We start from the raw sequence: 19,950 nt of genomic DNA, 5'->3' as shown, positions 1-19,950 counted from the left end.
GTCTCGTCATCATTACACACACCTGGTTCCAATCCCCACTATCACTGTATATATACTAACTCTTTGTTGGTTATTGTCTATGTTACTTGTTTTCCTGAGAGGAATCTCGCCTACTATTTCCTGATTACTTTATATTTTGCGCTGGGTTCGCCCTGGGCCTTTTGTTTATGAAGATATATTTTGAGCACAACAGCGTTTGGGTTTCGTCCCGCTTTGATCTATGGTGCTTAAATAAATTCAGTAGTTCTAAACCTGCGACTGCCTCCTGCCCACTCCTCTCTACACCTGTGACAATGGATCAACAACATTGTAGTTACTCCACAATACTAACCTTAAATGACAGAGTGAAAGAAGGAAGCTTGTACAGAATAAAATTATTCCAAAACATGCATCCTGTTTGCAATAAGGCACAAAAGTAAAACTGCAAAAAATGTGGCAAAAAATTAACTTTATGTCCTGAATACAGAGTGTTATGTTTGGGGCATATCCAACACATCACTGAGTACCACTCTTCATATTTTCAAGCATGGTGGTGGCTGCATCATGTTATAGGCATGCTTGTCATCGGTAAGGACTAGGGAGTTTTTTAGGATTAAAAGAAACGGAATAGAGCCAAGCAGAGGAAAAATCCTAGAGGAAAACCGGGTTCAGTCTTTTTTCCACCATATACTGGGAGACAAATTCATCTTTCAGCAGGACAATAACCTAAAACACATGGCCAAATATACACTGGAGTAGTTTACCAAGACAACATTGAATGTTCCTGAGTGGCCGAGTTACAGTTTTGACTTAAATCGGCTTGAAAATCTATGTCAAGACTGGAAAATGCCTGTCTAGCGATGATCAACAACCAACTTGACAGAGCTTGAAGAATAAAACATTTTTTATGGTAAAATAGCACTGCTGGGTGACTTGAAAAGCCATGGCCAGTCGATCAATAATATAATAGTACTTTTAGTAAAGGTGTTCATCTTTCATTTAGAATCTGTGGAAACTATGACAATAGAAAGGTTCAGAACTTTTGTGAAACATCACAGCACAGTTAAATTATTTGGCAAGTAGAAGTCAAGACTGGATGGTTTTTAGAGATAGAGTGGAGTGGTTGATGGTAGCTAAAAACAAAACAAAAAAACAAAGATAACTAATGTAAAATGTACCGTGTACAGTGTCCGTAAAATGTATATAGTATGTATAAGCTGGAAGTAGAAGCCTAAGTATTGTTGTCCATTAGTTTACTCCAATTAGGGGAGGGGAGGGGAGGTAGGGTTACGGGAAAATAATAAAGGAAAATATATAAAAAAAGACATGGGGGATTGGAAATGATGCAAACAATTACATTGATAGAACCCACAATCTATCTGCAATATTAAAGCTGATCTACCCCCTTTAAAAAAAATTGTACAATCCAGGTGTGCAAAGTTCTTATGCGTACCCAGAAAGACTCACAGTTGTAATCGCTGCCAAAGATGATTCTAACAATATTTCTGTATTTCATTTTAATAAATGTACAAACATTTCTAAAAACATGTTTTCACTTTGTCATTATGGGGTATTGTGTGTAGATGGGTGAGAAAAAAATATATTTAATCCATTTTTAATTCAGGCTGTAACACAACAGAATGTGGAATACACCAAGGGGTATAAACACTTTCTGAAGGCACTGTACTTCTCCAACAGCTTTTTCCAGAACAAGTACAAGGTCAGCGCCATCCACTGGTTTCCAGGCTATTGCCACGACAACAGAGGAGAGATTCTGAGGTTCTCATCGCCTCTCCGTCCATCCCTCCATCCCTGATTCAAGCAATGTGCATGCACGATAGGTCTGTTATTTGACTAAACTAAACCAACACTCAGAAATTCAGCAAAATTAAAAACATAGATATGTGTACAACATGTTTACACACATATCTGTTTTATACTGAATTCTCAGCAGTCCCCTCCCTCTATTGGCTGTGAGGTTGAAGTGTGTGAGGCCATACGGTGGCCATGCTTCATTCTGTCTCACATACAGAGACTGTGATGTTTTTGCCTTTTCAGACCACTACTACATTCACTATTGACACCTACAAATTGGTTTTCTGTTTGTATTTAATTTTCTCTTACTCTGTGTAACTCCTCATGATCTTGGCCTTACTGCTCTTCAAATAATACTTTTACAACACTTTATTATTAAACATTTTAATCAAATTCAACAAAAACAATTCCAAGTCCCTGATGTAAACTGAAAATCATGACCAAACTATATACACACAACTATCCATCAAAAAAATTATAATATTCAAAGCTCTAATCAAGCTTTCAAAAACTGCAAGCCCCCCCCCCCTTTCTCTTCAGTCTATCCGTTGGTCCAGCCAGCTCCTCAGAGTTCCCAGGTTTCTTTGCAGCCAGAGGATGTTCTTCTGGATGTTGTCCATGGCAACCTGAGTCACTCTCAGCTGAGATGCCTGCTCATGGATCGACTCAAAGAAAACACGCACCTGGGGAACACACACCTGGTAAGCGTGGCCGTGGGCTATGGGACACACACACCCTCTCTCGCTCAAACAGAACTTTGCTACTGACACATTACATTTCTAGGGTCAGTGTGTAGTGATTGAAAACAAATGATATTGCCACTAACAGATCAGTAATCTCACCTCAGTGAGTTCCTCTGTGGAGGAGAACTGGCCTGTGGTGCCAATGATGATGTTTCTAATAGAGAACGATCCCAACTGGAACCTGCAGGGTAGAAACAGGAGCAAAACACCACAGGTTGGCTAAAGCCCCCAGGCTATGGGACTGCTGGCCTACTACTACCTACTTTTTCATCAGTGTCAGTCTATCAGTTCATCTTTCTCCCTTTCCCTCTCTCATTCTCTACCACACGGATAGGCTCCACCTATTTCTCCTCCTTAGTGTTAGTCTCCTTCTCTTCCTCTCCCGCCACCTCTCTCCCTCCCTCCCTCTCTACCTCTCCCCCCCTCTCTCACTCTCTACCTCTCTCTCCCCCTCTTCCCCTCCCCCTCTTCCCCTCCCCCTCTTCCCCCCCCCCCCCCCTCCCCCTCCCCCTCCCCCTCCCCCTCCCTCTCCCTCTCCCTCTCTCTATCCCCTCCCTCTCTACCACCTACTTGTCCACCAGGGTGCTCCAGTATTTCTGGACGTAGCTCCAGGCCAGATGATGTCCACTGGGGTTCCTGGCTACCATGGTGATGAGGGAGTCCAAGTCCTGGGTACGGATCACCTCCCCCTCTAGACCCAGCTCCAACAACCTGGGGTAGAAACACACATACAAACTGAATGTATTGTCAAATATTGAATTGAATTGACAGAGTATAGAAGAATGTACATACCTGGTTAGTTTGTTAGTGTCTCGGCTGCTGGCCAGGGCAGAGAGGATCTTGTGTTTGTGTGTCTCTGAGAGGGAGTGGGTGTATGTCTGGAGGAGAGATGCCCAGCCTGTGTCCTCCTGGGCCCCTACTGAATACACTGTCTCTGCCACGTCTGCAGGCAGGCTGGTGGAGGGAGAGGCACACACAGGACATGGTTTACTTCTGCAGTCAGGCAAAGTTTGCACCTTTGATTGGTCATGGATTGCAGGAGGTATGTGACTCTCCAAGGGATTTAACCACTCTCTCAAATAGCTGACAGACAGACAGATAGGCAGGCAGGCAGACAGACAGACATACTTAAGTGTGCTGTTGGAGTCCAGCCAGTGTGTGAAGCTGCGCTGGGCCTGCTTCAAACAGGGGAGGTCTCCTAGATGGCAGGCCAGGGAAAGGAGCTCCGACCTCAGCCGCCTCTCAGACACAGAGCCCTTGTCGCTCCACGTCTGACGGTCGATCACACCACGGAAATACCACAGGATGTACGTCTGCGGAAAACACACACAGAGAGGACATCAGACCACACACGAAGAGGACATCAGACCACACACGGAGAGGACATCAGACCACACACGGAGAGGACATCAGACCACACACAGAGGGGGCATCAGACCACACATGGAGAGGACATCAGACCACACACGGAGAGGACATCAGACCACACACGGAGGGGGCATCAGACCACACACATAGGGGGCATCAGACCACACATGGAGAGGATATCAGACCACACATGGAGAGGACATCAGACCACACACGGAGAGGACATCAGGCCACACACAGAGGGGGCATCAGACCACACATGGAGAGGACATCAGACCAGACACACACTCAAACTCTGCAACTGAACCAGAATGTTTTTAGAATTATTTCATGTTTTATGTGTTTGTGTGATGTGTGTGTGCACATGTATGTGTATGTGCCCTACCCTGAGGTTTTGTGTGACATCAGGTATGTCTCTCCTCTCCACCATCCTGTAGAAAGCTTCCAGGTAGGCCAACCCCTGGAGTAAGGGCACGGTGTGACTTTCTGATCGCAGGTAGCCAATAAGGTCCAAGGCTTTATCGAGTGACAGCCGACCTGCCCTATAGAAATAGTATAGCGAGATGACGTCAGAAATAAAAGTCTGTTTGTGTTGTCTATTCATATTTTAACACACACACACAATCACACACAGGTAGGTTTCTTACGTGGTAAGTTGGAAGGCGTTGTGTATGAGGTGTGTTCTGTCCATGAAGCTGAGAGCTGTGTGGTTGTCCTTCAGTAGTTGTATCAAGTCGTCCCAGCCTGAACCATCATAGTGGACCAGGTAATAACCAGCCATATCCACATTCACCTTCACCCAGCCCACTTCCTCCCCCACCTCCACACTGTCTGAGGAGAGGAGAGACACAGAAATCAATCAATTAGTGAAACAACCAGTCAATCAATCAACTCCTCACTAACCTCCATACTGACGAGTGAGACCGCAACTATCTTCCCTGTGAATGTTGTCAGTAGGTGTCTTACCTGTGAGTGTGGTCATTAGGTGTCTTACCTGTGAGTGTGGTCATTAGGTGTCTTACCTGTGAGTGTGGTCATTAGGTGTCTTACCTGTGAGTGTGGTCATTAGGTGTCTTACCTGTGAGTGTGGTCATTATGTGTCTTACCTGTGAGTGTGGTCATTAGGTGTCTTACCTGTGAGTGTGGTCATTAGGTGTCTGTGGATACTTGTTGAGGTGTCAGTCCTGTATGTCAGAGGGATGTGCCACAGGAACCTAACACAGAGAGATCAGAGAGGGGAGGGATGAGGTGAAGGAATAGGACCTCACTACACATGAGAATCACAGAGAATGTGTGTGTGTTTGTGTGGTGTGTGTGTGTTTACCCCTGCTGCAGGCTGGGCCATGCTGGATCAGAGGGATGTGCGGTTCTCAGGAACCTCTCCTGTTTCAGCAGGAGACGAGACCCCTGCCTAGTGACCGTTACCAAGGGCACACCTGTCTGCAGCGTCCAGGTGTTCATCATGGTCGTCAGGTCCAGGTGCTCCCCAGCGTACAGGTACTGACACACACACACAAACACACACACACACACAGGTAAACATCACACTGTTAAATCAGTGGTGTGACATTTACAGAGTACATATTTGACATTTTCTTGACTGTTGGTATTGTAATGTAATGTACTGTTATGTAAAGAGAGGTGTGTTTACTGCGTTCTTAGCTGCCTGCCTGCTGCTGTAGCAGTGTTCTCCAGAGGTGAACTCCTCTTCTGAACATGTCTGAGAACAACACAGCACCTTACATTTACACACTAAATCATCCTACACAGAGGGATCAATAAAACATATATAATTTGATCGATCTACGCACATTGGCCAGGCTGTCCCACAGGTCCTGGTTGTGAGCGTTGCTGTAGCTGTACCTGCGAAGGTAACGCACGATTCCACTCTGGAACACTTGGTCAGTCAGGTAGTGTCTGAGCATGTGCAGGACACATGCCCCCTAGTGGAACAAACACCACAGTACATTAACACTGTGGCTCTGATCCAAGACTTTAGACATTCATCCTTACTCCCTCCCTTGAAGTAAAGACAGGGTTGGTAAAAGCAATGTTATAGAAAAATATGTGTGTGTGCGTGTTTGCGTGCATGCATGTGTGTGTGTTTTTGTCTACCTTATTGTAGGATACTGTGTCGAACATCTCTTTAATCTGTGTGGGGCTCTCAGCCGCACTGGAGATGGGGCGGGAGGAGTTAAGAGAGTCTCGACCAATCGCAGCAAAGCAGGTGTCCACCAGATAATCCTCCTGAGCGATAAAAAGGGCACCTTTTCAACAGGAATATCCCTCAGGGACATTTGAAACATTCATACTAAACATGAATACTACTATGAAGTTGGAGTAGGGATGTGTACAACATATGAGTAACAGGATCGTACCACTTTGAGTTTGGGGTATGTGGCGTCGACTGAGATGTACTCCATGTATCTGGCGAAGCCCTCGTTCAGCCAGATGTCATTCCACCACTCCATGGTCACCAGGTTGCCAAACCACTGACATACAGACAAACAGGCAGGCAGGAGAGGACAGACAATGAGAGATGTCAACAGAAGAGGAGGACAGAGATCTGTTCCAGTTGTTTAATTCAGGTCCATTCACTGAGAGGAGATCCATTAGTCTCCCAGTGAGGATAAACTTCCTGAAGAATGCAGAGGTTTATGACATCACTGTCTAATCCCTCTTCACACTACCAAGGTTCACTTCCTGCCATGACCTGCTACTTCCTGTTCAACACCCTGAACAACTTTCTGTCCGGCTCTCACCTGGTGGGCGAGCTCATGGGCGATCACCATGGTAACCCAGAGCCTATCGGAGGCTGAGGAGGTGGCAGGGTCGTAGAGCAGGCTGGTCTCTCTGAAGGTGATCAGACCCCAGTTCTCCATCGCTCCCGCCTGAAAGTCTGGGATAGCAACCAGGTCTGGAGGGGACAAAGGCAGGCAGCAACTTCATAATGATTACCTTACTTGTTTAACCAACTGCTATTGAACCCTGGTCATCAGCACCTTTGAGTTACCTTGTTTAGGTAGTGGGTAGTTGATGTTGAAGTATTTCTCATAGAACTCCAGTAGTTTGACTGCAGCCTTCAGAGCATAATGGGTCTGCTGCCATTTCTCAGGAGCAGCATAGACAGATACCTGAAACATATTACAGTGATGTTCTGAAATCACACATACAGTATGTACATACATGTACACACATTCACACACACCCCTGTCCCCAGTCCTACCTACCTTGACCCCTGAGGCAGTTGTTGCGCTGACGGATCTGAAGTCACACACGATGAAGGCCACCAGATAGGAGCTCATCCTTACACTCACAGCAAAACGGTCCTCCATTAGTCCATCATCCAGGACCACTGTCTGCTCCTAAAGGGGAAACACACACAGACATTGGAATACACAATCACATACTATGATCCACCTGCCACCATGTTGCTTTTGTGTGTTTACTCACTACAGGCATGTTGGACAGGGCGGTGTGTGCCGGGCTCCTCCTGATACTGATAGAGTAGTTAGCCTTGAAGCTCGGCTCATCAAAACAAGGAAATGCCATCCGAGCACTGGTGGGCTCAAAATGAGTGGAGGCCAGGTTCCTGGAGAGATAGATAGAGGGAGGGCAGAGAGAGAGAGAGCGGGGAGCAGAGAGAGAGAGAGACATTACAAGGAGTTTATCATGTGATGTCTCACAAAAAACATTTGGTTGGGGAGTGATGTACAACACAGCCTTTCTCCCTCACATGGAGAGAGAGAGTGAGGTACACACACACATTCACACACACACACACACTCCATACCGTGTCTCTCCGGTGCTGGTTCTGTAGGTGCTCCTGTAGAAGCCATAGAAGCCTTCTCCTAGCTCCGCCCCAAACTCCAGAAACAGGAAGTACTTCTGCCCACCGCTGAGTACTCTGGGAGAGAAGATGGCAGTCTGCTCATGGGTAGGATTGTGGAGCACAGGGAGCACCTGAGGACGCACAGGTACAGGAACACATACACACATGCGGTAGTCATTAGACGGACATGTCAGAGAAGAGAAAAGTGGGACATCGTTAGAAACTGAGCATGACAGTTTAGTTCTGAGGGAGTAACCTACCTGGTCTGACAGGTGAGCCAGGTTCTGGTCCAACATGGTTGCCGTAGTGATACGGAGCCCCTTGCTGTGCAACACCACCCAGTTGGTATTGTTCTGAACCTGAAGCTCTATCCGGACTGTACCGCTGTAGCTGAGCATAGTGAGGTTAGGGTGGAGCAGGAGGTGGTAGTGGAGCGGAACAATGTACCCCGGAAGACGGAGGCGGCTCCAAGGGAATGAGAGGCTTCCTGTACCCAGGGGAGGCTGCTCCTCAGTGGGGTTAGGGGGCTCAGAGGCCTGGGTCGGGCTAGCGGAGGTCTGGTTCACACCAGCCAGAGACAGGAGGGCCAGAACCAAGAACCTGACCATTATGGTGGAAATGTTGTTGGAGGACTACTGTAAGGATAAGGATAATAATGATCACTCTTGAGAGCAGCAAACAGTCTGCAGGCATTCAGTTTGTTTTCAGAACGTAGAGAAACATCAGGGAGGATAGCTGTTGATAATTACACTTCAGGAGGAACGTAGTCTCTCTGGTTAGACGGAAATGTATAACCTTACAGCAACAGGCTAGTAGAAATGTCCAGAAGTTCTTTCTTGAACCTGAAGGAAGATAGAAAAAACAGCTATGTTATTTATTTATTTTTCTTACAGTGAGGATCTCACACAGTAATGAAGTGGTAATGTGTTGAATTAATTAGGTCTGCTTTTATAAAGCCAAGAAGCTGAACAATTTAAATTCCGGTCTGGTCGATAAAGGCTGCTATCTATTCAATGCAATGATACACACGCTTACAGCCAGGCAGCAATCCCAGTGTGTTACATGGTGAGTGTAAGAGATAGCTGGTTATAAATGACCCTAGCTGTCCAGGCAGGCTACAGTAGAGAAGGACAGGGCTGTAATTGTAATCTGATACTAGGATAGACACACACAAACGCACATTGACCCCCTAAACAGTTAAATAACTTTGTTTAGATGTTAATAAGTTCAACACTATCACCATAGAACAGTAATCATGTTGCCCTAGCACCCCAGATTCCCTGAGTTGGGTGGAGGTGTAGATGGAGGTTAATTCCATGTTTTTATTAATTTACCTCATTTGAGCTGTATCATCCTTCCCTCGCTCTCTGTCTCTGCTGACAGCTTTCATTTTCTCTTTCATGCTCCCGCCCCCTTTCCTATCCCCGCGAGTACAGCAGCTGTGTGTGTGACCTTCCTTTTTGTAAAGTTTTCCTTTCTTTACCAACCCTCTTTAGAATGGTTTACTTTAAGATTGTCCATGCATTATTGACTGCAGTCATATTATTAGAGTGTTTCTTCATATTTTCCAGGCTGATGTTCGGACTGTATATATATAGCTGTGTCTGTATTTAACCTGTCAGCTGGTCAGGAGGGGAAACCAGGTGGTTAATCCACACTACCACCACAACAACACCTCACATTTCATACTGGATATCAACGTACTATATCCAACACACTATCTCTCCTGTATACACACACTGCAAGAACACATACTTTCCATGTGTCTCATCCACAGTGCACAACTAGCCTCCTGACAGTACCATGAGGTTCTTGAAGTGATGCTCTTGGAATTTACCAGGCTCTTCAGAAGCCTGGTGTTCTGGAATTTATTCCAGAACACCAGGCTTCTGAAGAGCATGAGATTTGCACGTGTGTGTGCGCGTGCGTGTGTGTGTGTGTGTGTCAGGGTTGGGCTCAATTCAGAATTGAATTGCGAATTCCTCATAAACTCCAATTAAATTATAGAATTTGAATTGAAGTAGTAAACAGGAAACAGAATTGCAATTAAAATGTTCATTCAATTAATTGAATTCAGTGAAATTCAAATGCATCTTCTATTCTATATTAGGTGTAGTCTATACAAATATACACATAAAACATCAAACGTCATTATATACATTTATATAAAATATTGTTGAAACAGTTGATTTTCAGGAAAAACTCTTAAAATGAATGACCAAGTAAAACAAAACCTGCATGCTAATATTCTAAGTTATTATATTCAATAAATCACTTAAATGGTGTTAAATATGGGGGAAATACTACATTTCTGTCACGACTTCCTCCGAAGCTACCTCCTCTCCTTGTTCGGGCAGGCTTCGGCATTCTTCATCACAGGCCTTCTAGCCACTGCCGCTCCATATCTCATCATTCCATTTGTTTTGTCTTGTTTATTACACACACCTGGTTCATATCCCCTCATTAGTATGTGTATAAGTGTTCCCTCTGCCCCCTTGTCCTTGTGGGTGATTGTTTATTGTGAGGAGATAGTGGCTCGGTTGAGCTCAGTGTATTTTGTATTGCCGGGGTATTTTCCCTGTGTGCCTGTTTGTTCCAGTGCGCCTGTTTTGCACATTGGACTGGTTAACGCTGTATTACGGAATAAACTCAGTATACTGTGATTTACCCTCCTGCGCCTGACTCCTTCAAATCACGCATCACAATTTCCCAGAATACTTTAACCCTCAAGTTGACCCTGAGGTCTTCAAAAAGAAGCCAAACAAATGAATTGGTTGGGCGAAATATAATTGGGTATTGCAAGCACTAAGGTTAAAAGAGAATATAAATATTGTTTCCAGAGAAAAGTGATATATCCTTTGGTATCTGGAAGTGTGACCTGTTAGATTCAATGAAACTCTTATGGTCTATGACTGAGTGGAATTTATTTGAATTGCACTGAATTAAATTCTACTTCCTGTTACTCAAACTCAAATTCAAATTTTACATCCTGTGGGGTGTGGTCAATTCGAATTTCAGCTCATTAGTTGAATGGGTGTCAATTCCAAAATTCTGAATTGAGCCCAACCCTGGTGTGCGTGCGTGTGTGCATGTGTGTGTGTGTTTGTGTATGCAGGTGTACTTTGGGTATGATTAATATGATCAGCCTCTCACCTCATATCTAACATCCCAGAGCTGCAGGTGTCCTCTGTGGTTACCTGTTGTCTACTGATCTACTGCTGGTAGACTACTGGTCTACTCACACAGTAGAGGACACAACCAGAGAACTCCCTATTGTACACTACAGTAGGATTCTATGGGCCTCTGAACTATAGACACAACACTTTGTAAACATGATATAGTTAGAATGACTCTGTGAAAGAGCAGAGGTGAAATGGCCTCTTGTGGTGTGTGTGGATTGGTTTTACTATCCTTGTGGGGACCAGAAGTCCAAGTAAAACAAGGAAGTAGGGACATTCCCAACAAGGAAAAAGGCTAGTTTAGGCTTAGGGGTTAAGTTTGAGGCTAGGATACAATTAGGGTTAGGGTTAGAATTAAGGTTAGGGTTATGTTTAGTTTTAGGGTTTGGGGTTTGGGGTTATGGTTAGGGTTAGGTTTTAGGGAAAATAGGATTTTGAATGGGAATAAATGTTTTGGTACCCACAACGATAGTAAAACAAACGAGTGTGTGTGTGTGTGTATGTGTGTGTGTGTGTGTGTGTGTGTGTGTGTGTGTGTGTGTGTGTGTGTGTGTATGTGTGTGTGTGTGCGTGTGCGTGTGCGTGTGTGTGTGTGCGTGTGGGTAAGGGTTGGATGTGTGAATAGTCAGTGCAAATAGTCTCAAAGGTGAAAATAGTCTCTAAGGTGCAGGTCTGTGCAGGGTGATAGCTAGGGTTAGCTGTTCAGCAGTCTGATGGCCTGGTGGTAGAAGCTGTCTCAGAGCCTGTTGGTCCAAGTCCCAATGCTTCGATACCGCTTGCCAGATGGTAACAGAGTGAACAGTCCGTGGCTAGCTAAAGAACTGACCGACTAACTAACTCACTTAAAGATATATCTTCACCTACTGTATTTTGTTCTCAATAGTTTCAGTTATGATGATTGTTGTTTTTTGGCTGTTGTTTTTTAGTTGGTAAATATACTGAGTAAAAACAAAAGGACTGAGACTATTACAGACTGTGTTAAAGCTCACTCTCTCTTCTTTCCCCCTTTTTCTCCTCTTCTGAGTTTTCTCCTCTCCTTCGCTCTCTTGTCTTTCCCCCCTCCCTACCACAGTACATGGTGATGTGTTGGCCTCCCTGCCCCCCCCCTCCCCAGTGCACCTGGCAGGTGAGAGGGTGGGCTGGACGCTGCTGGTGTGTATCATATCTGACCTGAGGAAGGGTCACCTGGAGGTTAACTGGATGTCACCTGGGGAGGGTAGGTAGGCCTACACACACACGACCTGATGTTACTTGCTCAACATCTTTGAGAATCTTGTTATCTCTGTCCTTTCCAACATGACGGTCTAATGACTTGACATGTCTGTTCTCTCTGACATGGTCATCTAGTGAGTCCTGCCAGTGCTCCCTACAGTGTGACCGGGGAGGAACATGACAGTGGCGCAGTGCCGTGGCGATAGTAACCGGGGCGACCAGTGAGTGGACATCATACAGCTGTTTTGTCAGTCACCGACGCCACGCCAGCGTCATCAGGACACACCATGCCACCTTCACAGGTAGGGCTCGGTGTGTGTGTGTGTGTCTGTGTGTGTGTGTGTATGTGTGTGTGTGCATGCTTTCAAATAACTTGGTATACTATACTGTAGTTCTGTTGAGAGAGTGGGATAGTGAACTTTTTTTTTCTACAGATGAAGACCTTGGAGAGAGATGCTATGAACATCATGACAGTGTGTTTGAAGGTAAGTGTAAGAATTCTCAAGAACTTAACTGCCATTGAGGTGGTGAATTTAGTTATAACATTAATTTGTAACAAAAAAACATTTATGAACAGTAATTGAGTGACTTTTGGCATTTCTTATTAAAAATAAACAAATCTGTTTCTTGAAAACAACTTTTATCAACAGAAATATGTTTCTCATTTTGTCAGGAACCATAAACTGGTAAAGGGTGTGACCATTTTATTCGACAATACATAGATTTTACTCCATTTTTCCAGAACACCTTCTGCTGATGTAATAATAATATGCCATTTAGCAGACGCTTTTATCCAAAGCGACTTACAGTCATGTGTGCATACATTTTTACGTATAGGTGGTCCCGGGGATCGAACCCACTACCCTGGCATTACAAGCGCCATGCTCTACCAATTGAGCTACAGAGGACCACATCATAAAATATAAACTCCAAGAAATATGTGTACATTGTTGGTGTAATGACTGTGTGGCAGTAATGACAGGGTAATGTTAAATTGCATTAGTTGTTAAAAAACAAGTTTGTGGAAATAGATATCTACAGTATCGTTGATTGCTATAAAGACAGTATAATATCATTTGATAAGCAGTATTGAGCAGAGGTTTACATATCCATTTTGTAAAAGAGTTATACAAAGGTTGCTACTTTGTAATGATAATAACCTGGAAATAGTCATTACCGACACATTTTGTGGTGATAATGATAGTGTTGGTGAAGACAATTTTCAACATTTTTGGATTTAACCTTTGGTCATGTGATAAATTCCAATAATTTTCAAAGTGACTTTTCTTGAAGGTGGAGATATACTATCATACACTCCATGTCATGTCGTTGTTCACCACTGTCACTTCCCAGTTCTTGTGTGACTTGATGTGTCAAATGTTTTTTTTTAAACTAGAATTTATCATTTTGTTCAGTGTGATGGTAATGATGCAAAATTGTGGGACAACTGTAGAAAATAATTTATTTAGGGCTTATGCACATTGAAAATGTAAATAGCTTTCATTTATCTTGTTTAAATACGTAGCAGAAGATCAAAAGTCAAGGTGTGGGACAATGCTTTTCAAAATGACAAAAAAACTTTTGAAAAATGAAAAAGAAAAGTTTAAGCTTATTTGAGTGTCAACTTAATATATGTAAAATAAAAATGTACATATGTATAGATTTTTTTATCTACCCCTGGGACACAAAAAGGCCTGTAGTTGCAAAAATTCCCAGTTACCTCTGTCTTCCTCTTTCTATGCAGCCATTGGCTGGTGGACTGATCATGTGACTCTTCAGGCCTTGAGGCTCCTCCTTCTTAAGACCACCATCTTTAATGCTCTGATCACAGCATGTGCCATTATAAAGTGGTGAGACCCCTGACCCCTAACTCCTTAACACCTGACTTTTTTTCCACACATCCGTAATCTGTAACATTAATCGCTGGCTGTAATAGTAGTATTTCCCCTTTTCAGATGGTCAGAAGGAGATGAAAAGAGGATTACTTCTATACTATCTTTACAGAGGAGAGACCATGGTCCACAGAGAGAGGATGTCTTTTACATCTCTACCATGATGATGACCATAGAAGAGAGGATGTTCTGTATTGGCTGGGGTCTGCAGAGGACGTCTGCTGGAGTAGCTCTGTGTTCATGAGTTTAGGCGCGCTTCTTAGAAACTTGGAGATCTTTGGCGATTGCAGGTGTCCCTGTGAATGTTAGGGTGACAATTACAGTGTGTGTGTGTGTGTGTGTGTGTGTGTGTGTGTGTGTGTGTGTGTACAAACCTGTGGTATATGATCATCTCAGACAGATGCACATACAGAGACAACTGGCTTCCACTCTGACCTAATTCTTTGTCAGTTAGAAACACTAAGGGCTCGATACAATCCGTTTCGCCGAAGTTCAGCACTATAGCGTGCTTGAAATGTAAAGGTAATTTCCAATTGAGCCAACATATGCAGCGTTTACCATGAATGCAGTCTCCACGATTGCTTGAACATTGCCTTTAAATTTCAATCGCGCTATAGCGCTGAACTTCGATGATATGGATTGAATCGAGCCCTAAGACCAGAGACAATGTGAGATAACATAAGATATGTCAATAAAATGCTAATACTTTTTAGGATAATATTGTTTGGTCTGTAGAAGTATTTCTTGTAAACAACAACAAAGGGCAAATCGAAGAAAAATACATCAGAAAAAGATACATTGGGTCTGTTTTTCTTTTATTGTTTTTTAAATAAAACACTTGCACAAATTTACATTTTTTCCAAGTTTTCATTAGTGCCTCCATAAGAGTAAAACACTGACATAGCAATGGAGCGCCACTAAGTGGCAGTACAATCACATCTGAAACAGCAAGAATATGGAGCGTACCTTCCTCTAACAGACACTACGTTTATAAATAAGTTACGTATTTCAACATTGAGCAGTCACTCTTCACCACACGGACACTCACACATGAGTTAAGAGTTCACAATGCCAGAGGCAGACTGAGCATACATTTCCCACCAGACACTGCTTTGTAATTTTATATGAGGGCATATATATCCCATCAGACACTGCATTGTAGTTTTATCTGTGAGTGTGTGACTTCGTCTCGGCCTGTGGAAGTCCCAGTGTTCTGTCTATAGCAGGTAGTTATGTAGAGCTGCAGTGTGTGCAGGCTTCTGTTTCACCCCAGCTATATCTTGCCTGGTTCAACTAATAAACCAATCATCAAGATCTTGGTTAGCTGAATCAGGTGTGTTAGTGCTGGGCTGGAACTAAAGCCTGCGTTTACTACATTCCTCCAGGACTGGAGTTGTGCACCCCTGGTCTACAGTTTACTAAAGCCTAGTCCATGTATCCCATTCCTTGAGCAGCCCGTCAGCTCTGGCAGTAGTAGCAAAATAGAGTCCATCTACAGTAGCTAAGTTTACTAAGCATTAGAGGTGGATAGGGAGGAAGGGTCAGGGTGGGGGTTACGGGGTTGCGGGGTAGAGCAGTTACAGTTTGGGTTCGGGGGGGGTGATGGTGATGGTGAATCACCATATGTGGTTGTCTTTGGTTGCAACAGAAAGCAAACTGAACACTCATAGAAACATAGAAAACACACAACAACAAAAAGCTGATAGTCAAAGCTGTTTAGTAAATGCATTGAACTGTTACCGCCAGCTGAAATTTGTGGAAGTAAAAAAACTCAGTAAGAGCATGTCATAGTCAATACACCATGTGAACAGTGAATATGTTCATAAAAATTGTTACTGAGGGTGACTGACTTTTCAGTCCTCAGACAATAAGCCAGGTAAAACACGCTAACTTGCGCACACGCATATACACACACACACAGTATTTGCAGATATACTGTAAATGATAATCAAACATTGAACGGTAATGGTGGGTCTGAAACTGTTCTGAACAGCTACTATGGTACCATACAGAATACATTCAACAGAAAATAGCTCACATTAAGTTATTATAGAACAGAGGCTAAATCAACTCAACTGCCTTTGGAATCTCTGCTTTAAAACAGAGATTCCATCTCACTGTGTTAATGAGCTGGTTAATTGTCTCAAATGGCTCCTTATTCCCCATATAGTTCACTACTTTGGTTCACTACATGCCCTATCTCCCTCTGGTGAAAAGTAGCATACTGCGGGGAATCAGGTGTCATTTGAGATTTGCACTGAGTGACGAAAACTGCAGATGAAATCCACAGCTTGGGCTGTTGGAGGATGGTGGGGGGGGGGCAGTGGGGAGAGGGGAGAGGTGGGTGGGGGGGTGGGGGGGTTTATTGATAAGGCCCCTCAGACTCTAAAGAAGGGCCATGTAGGGGGAGAGGTTGAGGGGGTGGGGTGGAGAGGGGGAGAGAGTGAGGGGGTGGGGTTTAGGTGGGAGAGGTTGAGGGGGTGGAGAGGGGGAGAGAGTGAGGGGGTGGGGTTTAGGTGGGAGAGGTTGAGGGGGTGGGGTTTAGGTGGGAGAGGTTGAGGGGGTGGGGTTTAGGGGGAAAGGTTGGAGGGGTGGGGTGGAGAAGGGAGAGGTTGAGGGGGTGGGGTGGAGAGGAGAGGGGGAGAGATTGAGGGTGTGGGGTGGAGAAGGGAGATGTTGAGGGGGTGGGGTGGAGAAGGGAGAGGTCGAGGGGGTGGGGTTTAGGTGGGAGAGGTTGAGGGGGTGGGGTTTAGGTGGGAGAGGTTGAGGGGGTAGGTTGAGGGGGTGGGGTGGAGAGGGGGAGAGAGTGAGGGGGTGGGGTTTAGGTGGGAGAGGTTGAGGGGGTGGGGTGGAGAGGGGGAGAGAGTGAGGGGGTGGGGTTTAGGTGGAAGAGGTTGAGGGGGTGGTGTTTAGGGGGGAGAGGTTGAAGGGTTGGGGTGGAGAAGGGAGAGGTTGAGGGGGTGGGGTAGAGAGGGGGAGAGATTGAGGGGGTGGGGTGGAGAAAGGTTATGTTGAGGGGGTGGGGTGGAGAAGGGAGAGATTGAGGGGGTGGGGTGGGGTGGAGAAGGTAAGAGGTTGAAGGGTGGAGAGGGGGAGAGGTTAAGGGTTGGGGTGGAGAGGGCGAGAGGGGGAACACTGGTGTGGATTTAGCAAAAAATCGAAATAAAGTGCTTCTCTTAAAACAACTTCCTCTGTCTAAAAACAATCACAACAAAATCACGCAAAAATAAAAACCAAAACACGCCATCCAGCGTTCCTGGATATGTCACACACACTATTTACAGTCTGGGAGTGTGTTTCTACAATATACACACACAAATTGGAGTGTTGGTTGGTTTGGGTCTTCCTTTTAATATGTGTAATCCTCAAATATAGACAGGTCATAATCTCCAGGAAGCCTGCTAGGTCCCACACAGCAGAGATGGGAAGACTACAGGAGTGTCATGGAATCTGTTCAGATTCCAGCTGTGGACTCCTTTATGGCAGTAATATGCCTCAGGGTGTTCAGTCAACTATTCTCTTTTCACCAAGAAGAAGAAAAAGGTAAATCTCCAGAGGGGCTCTGGTTAGAAGTTTCTCTTAGACACCGATCTAGGATCAGCTTAGTTTACCCTCCTCAATCATAACCATTAGGGGAAAACATAAAACTGACCTTAGATCTGCGTCAAGAGGCAACTTTATCCTACAGCTCAGCTAGGGGCTCTATATGAACACACATACTCACACACACTCACTTACACACTCACACTCACACACTCACATTCACACTCTCACACTCACACTCACACTCACACACACACACACACACACACACACACACACACACACACACACACACACACACACACACACACACACTCTCACACACACACACACACACTCACACACACACACACACACACACACACACTCACACACTCACACACACTCACACACACACACACACACACACACACACACACACACACACACACACACTCTCTCTCTCACACACACACACACACACACTCACACACACTCACACACACTCACACACACACTCACACACACACTCACACAAACACACGCTATACCAGTGCAGAGCCAAGTGCAAAGTGTGTGAGCAGTAGGAGCCATGTGATAGGCTGGGAGGTGTAGGCGGAGCTTGGCGGGAAGATCCTCCAGCGTTCGCGGTGAGGGTGGAGACTCTCCATGTCCTTCAGAGCACTGAACGCCGCTGCCGTGAAGTTAGCGTCCCCAGTGGTCAGGAGGTCAAACACACACGAGTGGAAATAAATATCCTGTAACTCCAGCTGCTCCCTGCAGCGTGCACGTGCACCCTCCACACTGAACCTCTGGGGGGCGCTGTTTGGGGCTGTGTGTGAGGGCTGACCCTGGCCCTGGCCTTGGCCTTGTGGATGCTGGAGATGTAAGCCCAGGGCTGGAGGTGGTAGAGGGAGAGGCAGGGGCAGGTGACCTCCCCGGTCGATGCGTTCCGAAGTGGGACATCCGTTCAGGCAGAGCTGCAGGTCCTGCGTAGCGTCGTAGGCATGGGCCATCTCTTCCGGGATGCGCACCGCCAGAGTCAGGTAGCGCCCCAGCTGCCGTACGATAACCGTCACACCGATGTAGCCGGCGTGCAGCTCCACGTGGTGACCGGGGCTACGCTCCGAGATCCACAGCGCCCGTACCTTACCGGTAGAGTCACCGTTATTTCCGTTAACGTTATGGTTGGGGTCTCCGCTGCTCACGGTTCCGTCTACAAAGGCAGCGGGCAGGTCATCTGTTACTGCCTGGTACACACGCTGGTCTGTACACTCTTCAAAGGGCTTGAATATGATGGTTATCTATGGACACACAAAATGATCATAGAGTACCCAGGCACACAATAACTTTAATCTTTGTGTAAAGCAGGTTAAAAACAGGTTTGCCAGACACTTTATAATATCTTATATTACAAACATAGCAAGGATATCACTTGTTTTGTTCAAACCCCCATTCTTTGCAGCAAAGAGAACACTGACTACACACTGACAACTAATATACAATACTACAATATAAACTATAAATGGCTTTTACTGTATTATTTATTGGTTACACACACACACACACCCATGTGCCCTGAAAACAAGCTGAAATCATATTTGTCAGAGGGCTCAGTCCAACTCTGCCTTACACAAACACACCCACGCACACAAACACACCCACCCACCCACGCACACACACACACACACACACACAAACACTCATTCCATTAACATTTTAGCAATGACCCAATTACTTTTTAACAAGGCGTGATTTTCAGACACAGCTAAGCAAACACACCCAGGCTAACGGCTAGCAGTGGCATGGTGTTAGCCTTAGCCAGGTCCTTCTACTGTATCTGCAAGGCTGTGGCCATAGCCACACAGTCTTAGGGTTAGCATTAGTGATAGCATGAATGACTGCTTTGTCCAGTTGTCAGCGATGAGGGATGAGGCCTAAGCAGCCATTGGGCCAGGAGCTGCAGGCGCAGTCACGGGTGTGTGTGTGTGCTAATAATTATAACTAATAGCGAGCCCCACCCCTGACACAGGGTCAGAGCACCAGTAGTACAACTATCACCTGGGTGGGGGGCAACATGGCTGCTTGGCCACCACAGAGACGCCTTTGTGAGGCACAGAACTGACTTAGTGACGTCTAAAAACATTCTCAGCCTGTGTCTGTGTTTTGTGTGCATGTGTGCGTGTGCGTGTTTTGACATTTATGGTATGGCGCCCCTCGCTCTCGACCGTAACCTGCTTGAAGCCATATGTGTGTGAAAGGTCTTGGGTCCTCTGCTGACACGCAGACAGTGGTTCCTTTCACGCGCCGCTCATTTCAGGGTATTAGGGGTCATGCTATAAGCAGCCATTAACTAAGTTAGGATTCCAACACCACGTTAGTCACAAGTGTTAGTCACAAGACTAAAC

The 19,950-nt window shown here is 45.3% G+C and overlaps 2 protein-coding genes and 1 long non-coding RNA gene across 4 annotated transcripts in view; 1 reads left to right on the top strand and 2 right to left on the bottom strand.

Moving 5' to 3' along the window:
* Positions 1-1,578: 1,578 nt before the first annotated feature.
* LOC311141697 (endoplasmic reticulum aminopeptidase 2-like) lies at positions 1,579-9,133 on the bottom strand. 2 transcript variants are annotated; one of them, XM_084177114.1, is made up of 21 exons: positions 9,072-9,133; positions 8,487-8,579; positions 7,998-8,372; positions 7,699-7,868; positions 7,359-7,497; positions 7,136-7,270; positions 6,919-7,039; positions 6,668-6,822; positions 6,284-6,397; positions 6,021-6,152; positions 5,717-5,848; positions 5,557-5,625; positions 5,230-5,405; positions 5,040-5,119; positions 4,553-4,736; positions 4,291-4,447; positions 3,666-3,850; positions 3,330-3,491; positions 3,108-3,248; positions 2,637-2,718; positions 1,579-2,477 (listed from the first exon to the last, which is right to left on the bottom strand). In XM_084177114.1, the coding sequence occupies exons 3-21, from the start codon at positions 8,343-8,345 to the stop codon at positions 2,331-2,333; spliced, it is 2,829 nt and encodes a 942-aa protein (XP_084033240.1). In that variant the 5' UTR covers positions 8,346-8,372; positions 8,487-8,579; positions 9,072-9,133; the 3' UTR covers positions 1,579-2,330. The 2 variants fall into 2 exon arrangements, with proteins under 2 accessions (XP_084033240.1, XP_084033239.1); XM_084177113.1 differs by having other exon boundaries at positions 7,998-8,579.
* Positions 9,134-12,065: 2,932 nt separating this feature from the next.
* On the top strand, positions 12,066-13,944 carry LOC311141069. Its single transcript, XR_014614201.1, has 4 exons — positions 12,066-12,132; positions 12,264-12,430; positions 12,563-12,613; positions 13,873-13,944. It is a non-coding gene; the product is annotated as an uncharacterized lncRNA (long non-coding RNA).
* A 4,046-nt stretch (positions 13,945-17,990) lies between these two features.
* The window catches only part of LOC311141865 (repulsive guidance molecule B-like), a 9,596-nt gene continuing 7,636 nt past the window's right edge, over positions 17,991-19,950 (bottom strand). The window contains exon 3 of the mRNA XM_084177362.1: positions 17,991-18,846. Coding sequence (XP_084033488.1) covers positions 18,088-18,846 — 759 coding nt within the window. The 3' untranslated portion in view covers positions 17,991-18,087. The remainder of the gene's footprint in view (positions 18,847-19,950) is intronic.

This window comes from Coregonus lavaretus, assembly GCF_964263955.1.
Source record: "Coregonus lavaretus genome assembly, chromosome: 14".
NCBI classification, from domain to species: domain Eukaryota; kingdom Metazoa; phylum Chordata; class Actinopteri; order Salmoniformes; family Salmonidae; genus Coregonus; species Coregonus lavaretus.
Note: the sequence above shows the minus strand (reverse complement) of the source record. Positions and strands in the feature narration are given on the sequence as shown.

Excerpts from the sequence above, each read along its gene's own strand:
- LOC311141697 (XM_084177113.1), bottom strand. The coding sequence starts at position 8,345 with ATGGTCAGGTTCTTGGTTCTGGCCCTCCTGTCTCTGGCTGGTGTGAAC. Across the intron at positions 7,869-7,997 it reads TGGCTCACCTGTCAGACCAG|GTGCTCCCTGTGCTCCACAA; the intron begins GTAGGTTACTCC and ends GTGCGTCCTCAG. Across the intron at positions 3,851-4,290 it reads ATGTCACACAAAACCTCAGG|ACGTACATCCTGTGGTATTT; the intron begins GTAGGGCACATA and ends TGTTTTCCGCAG.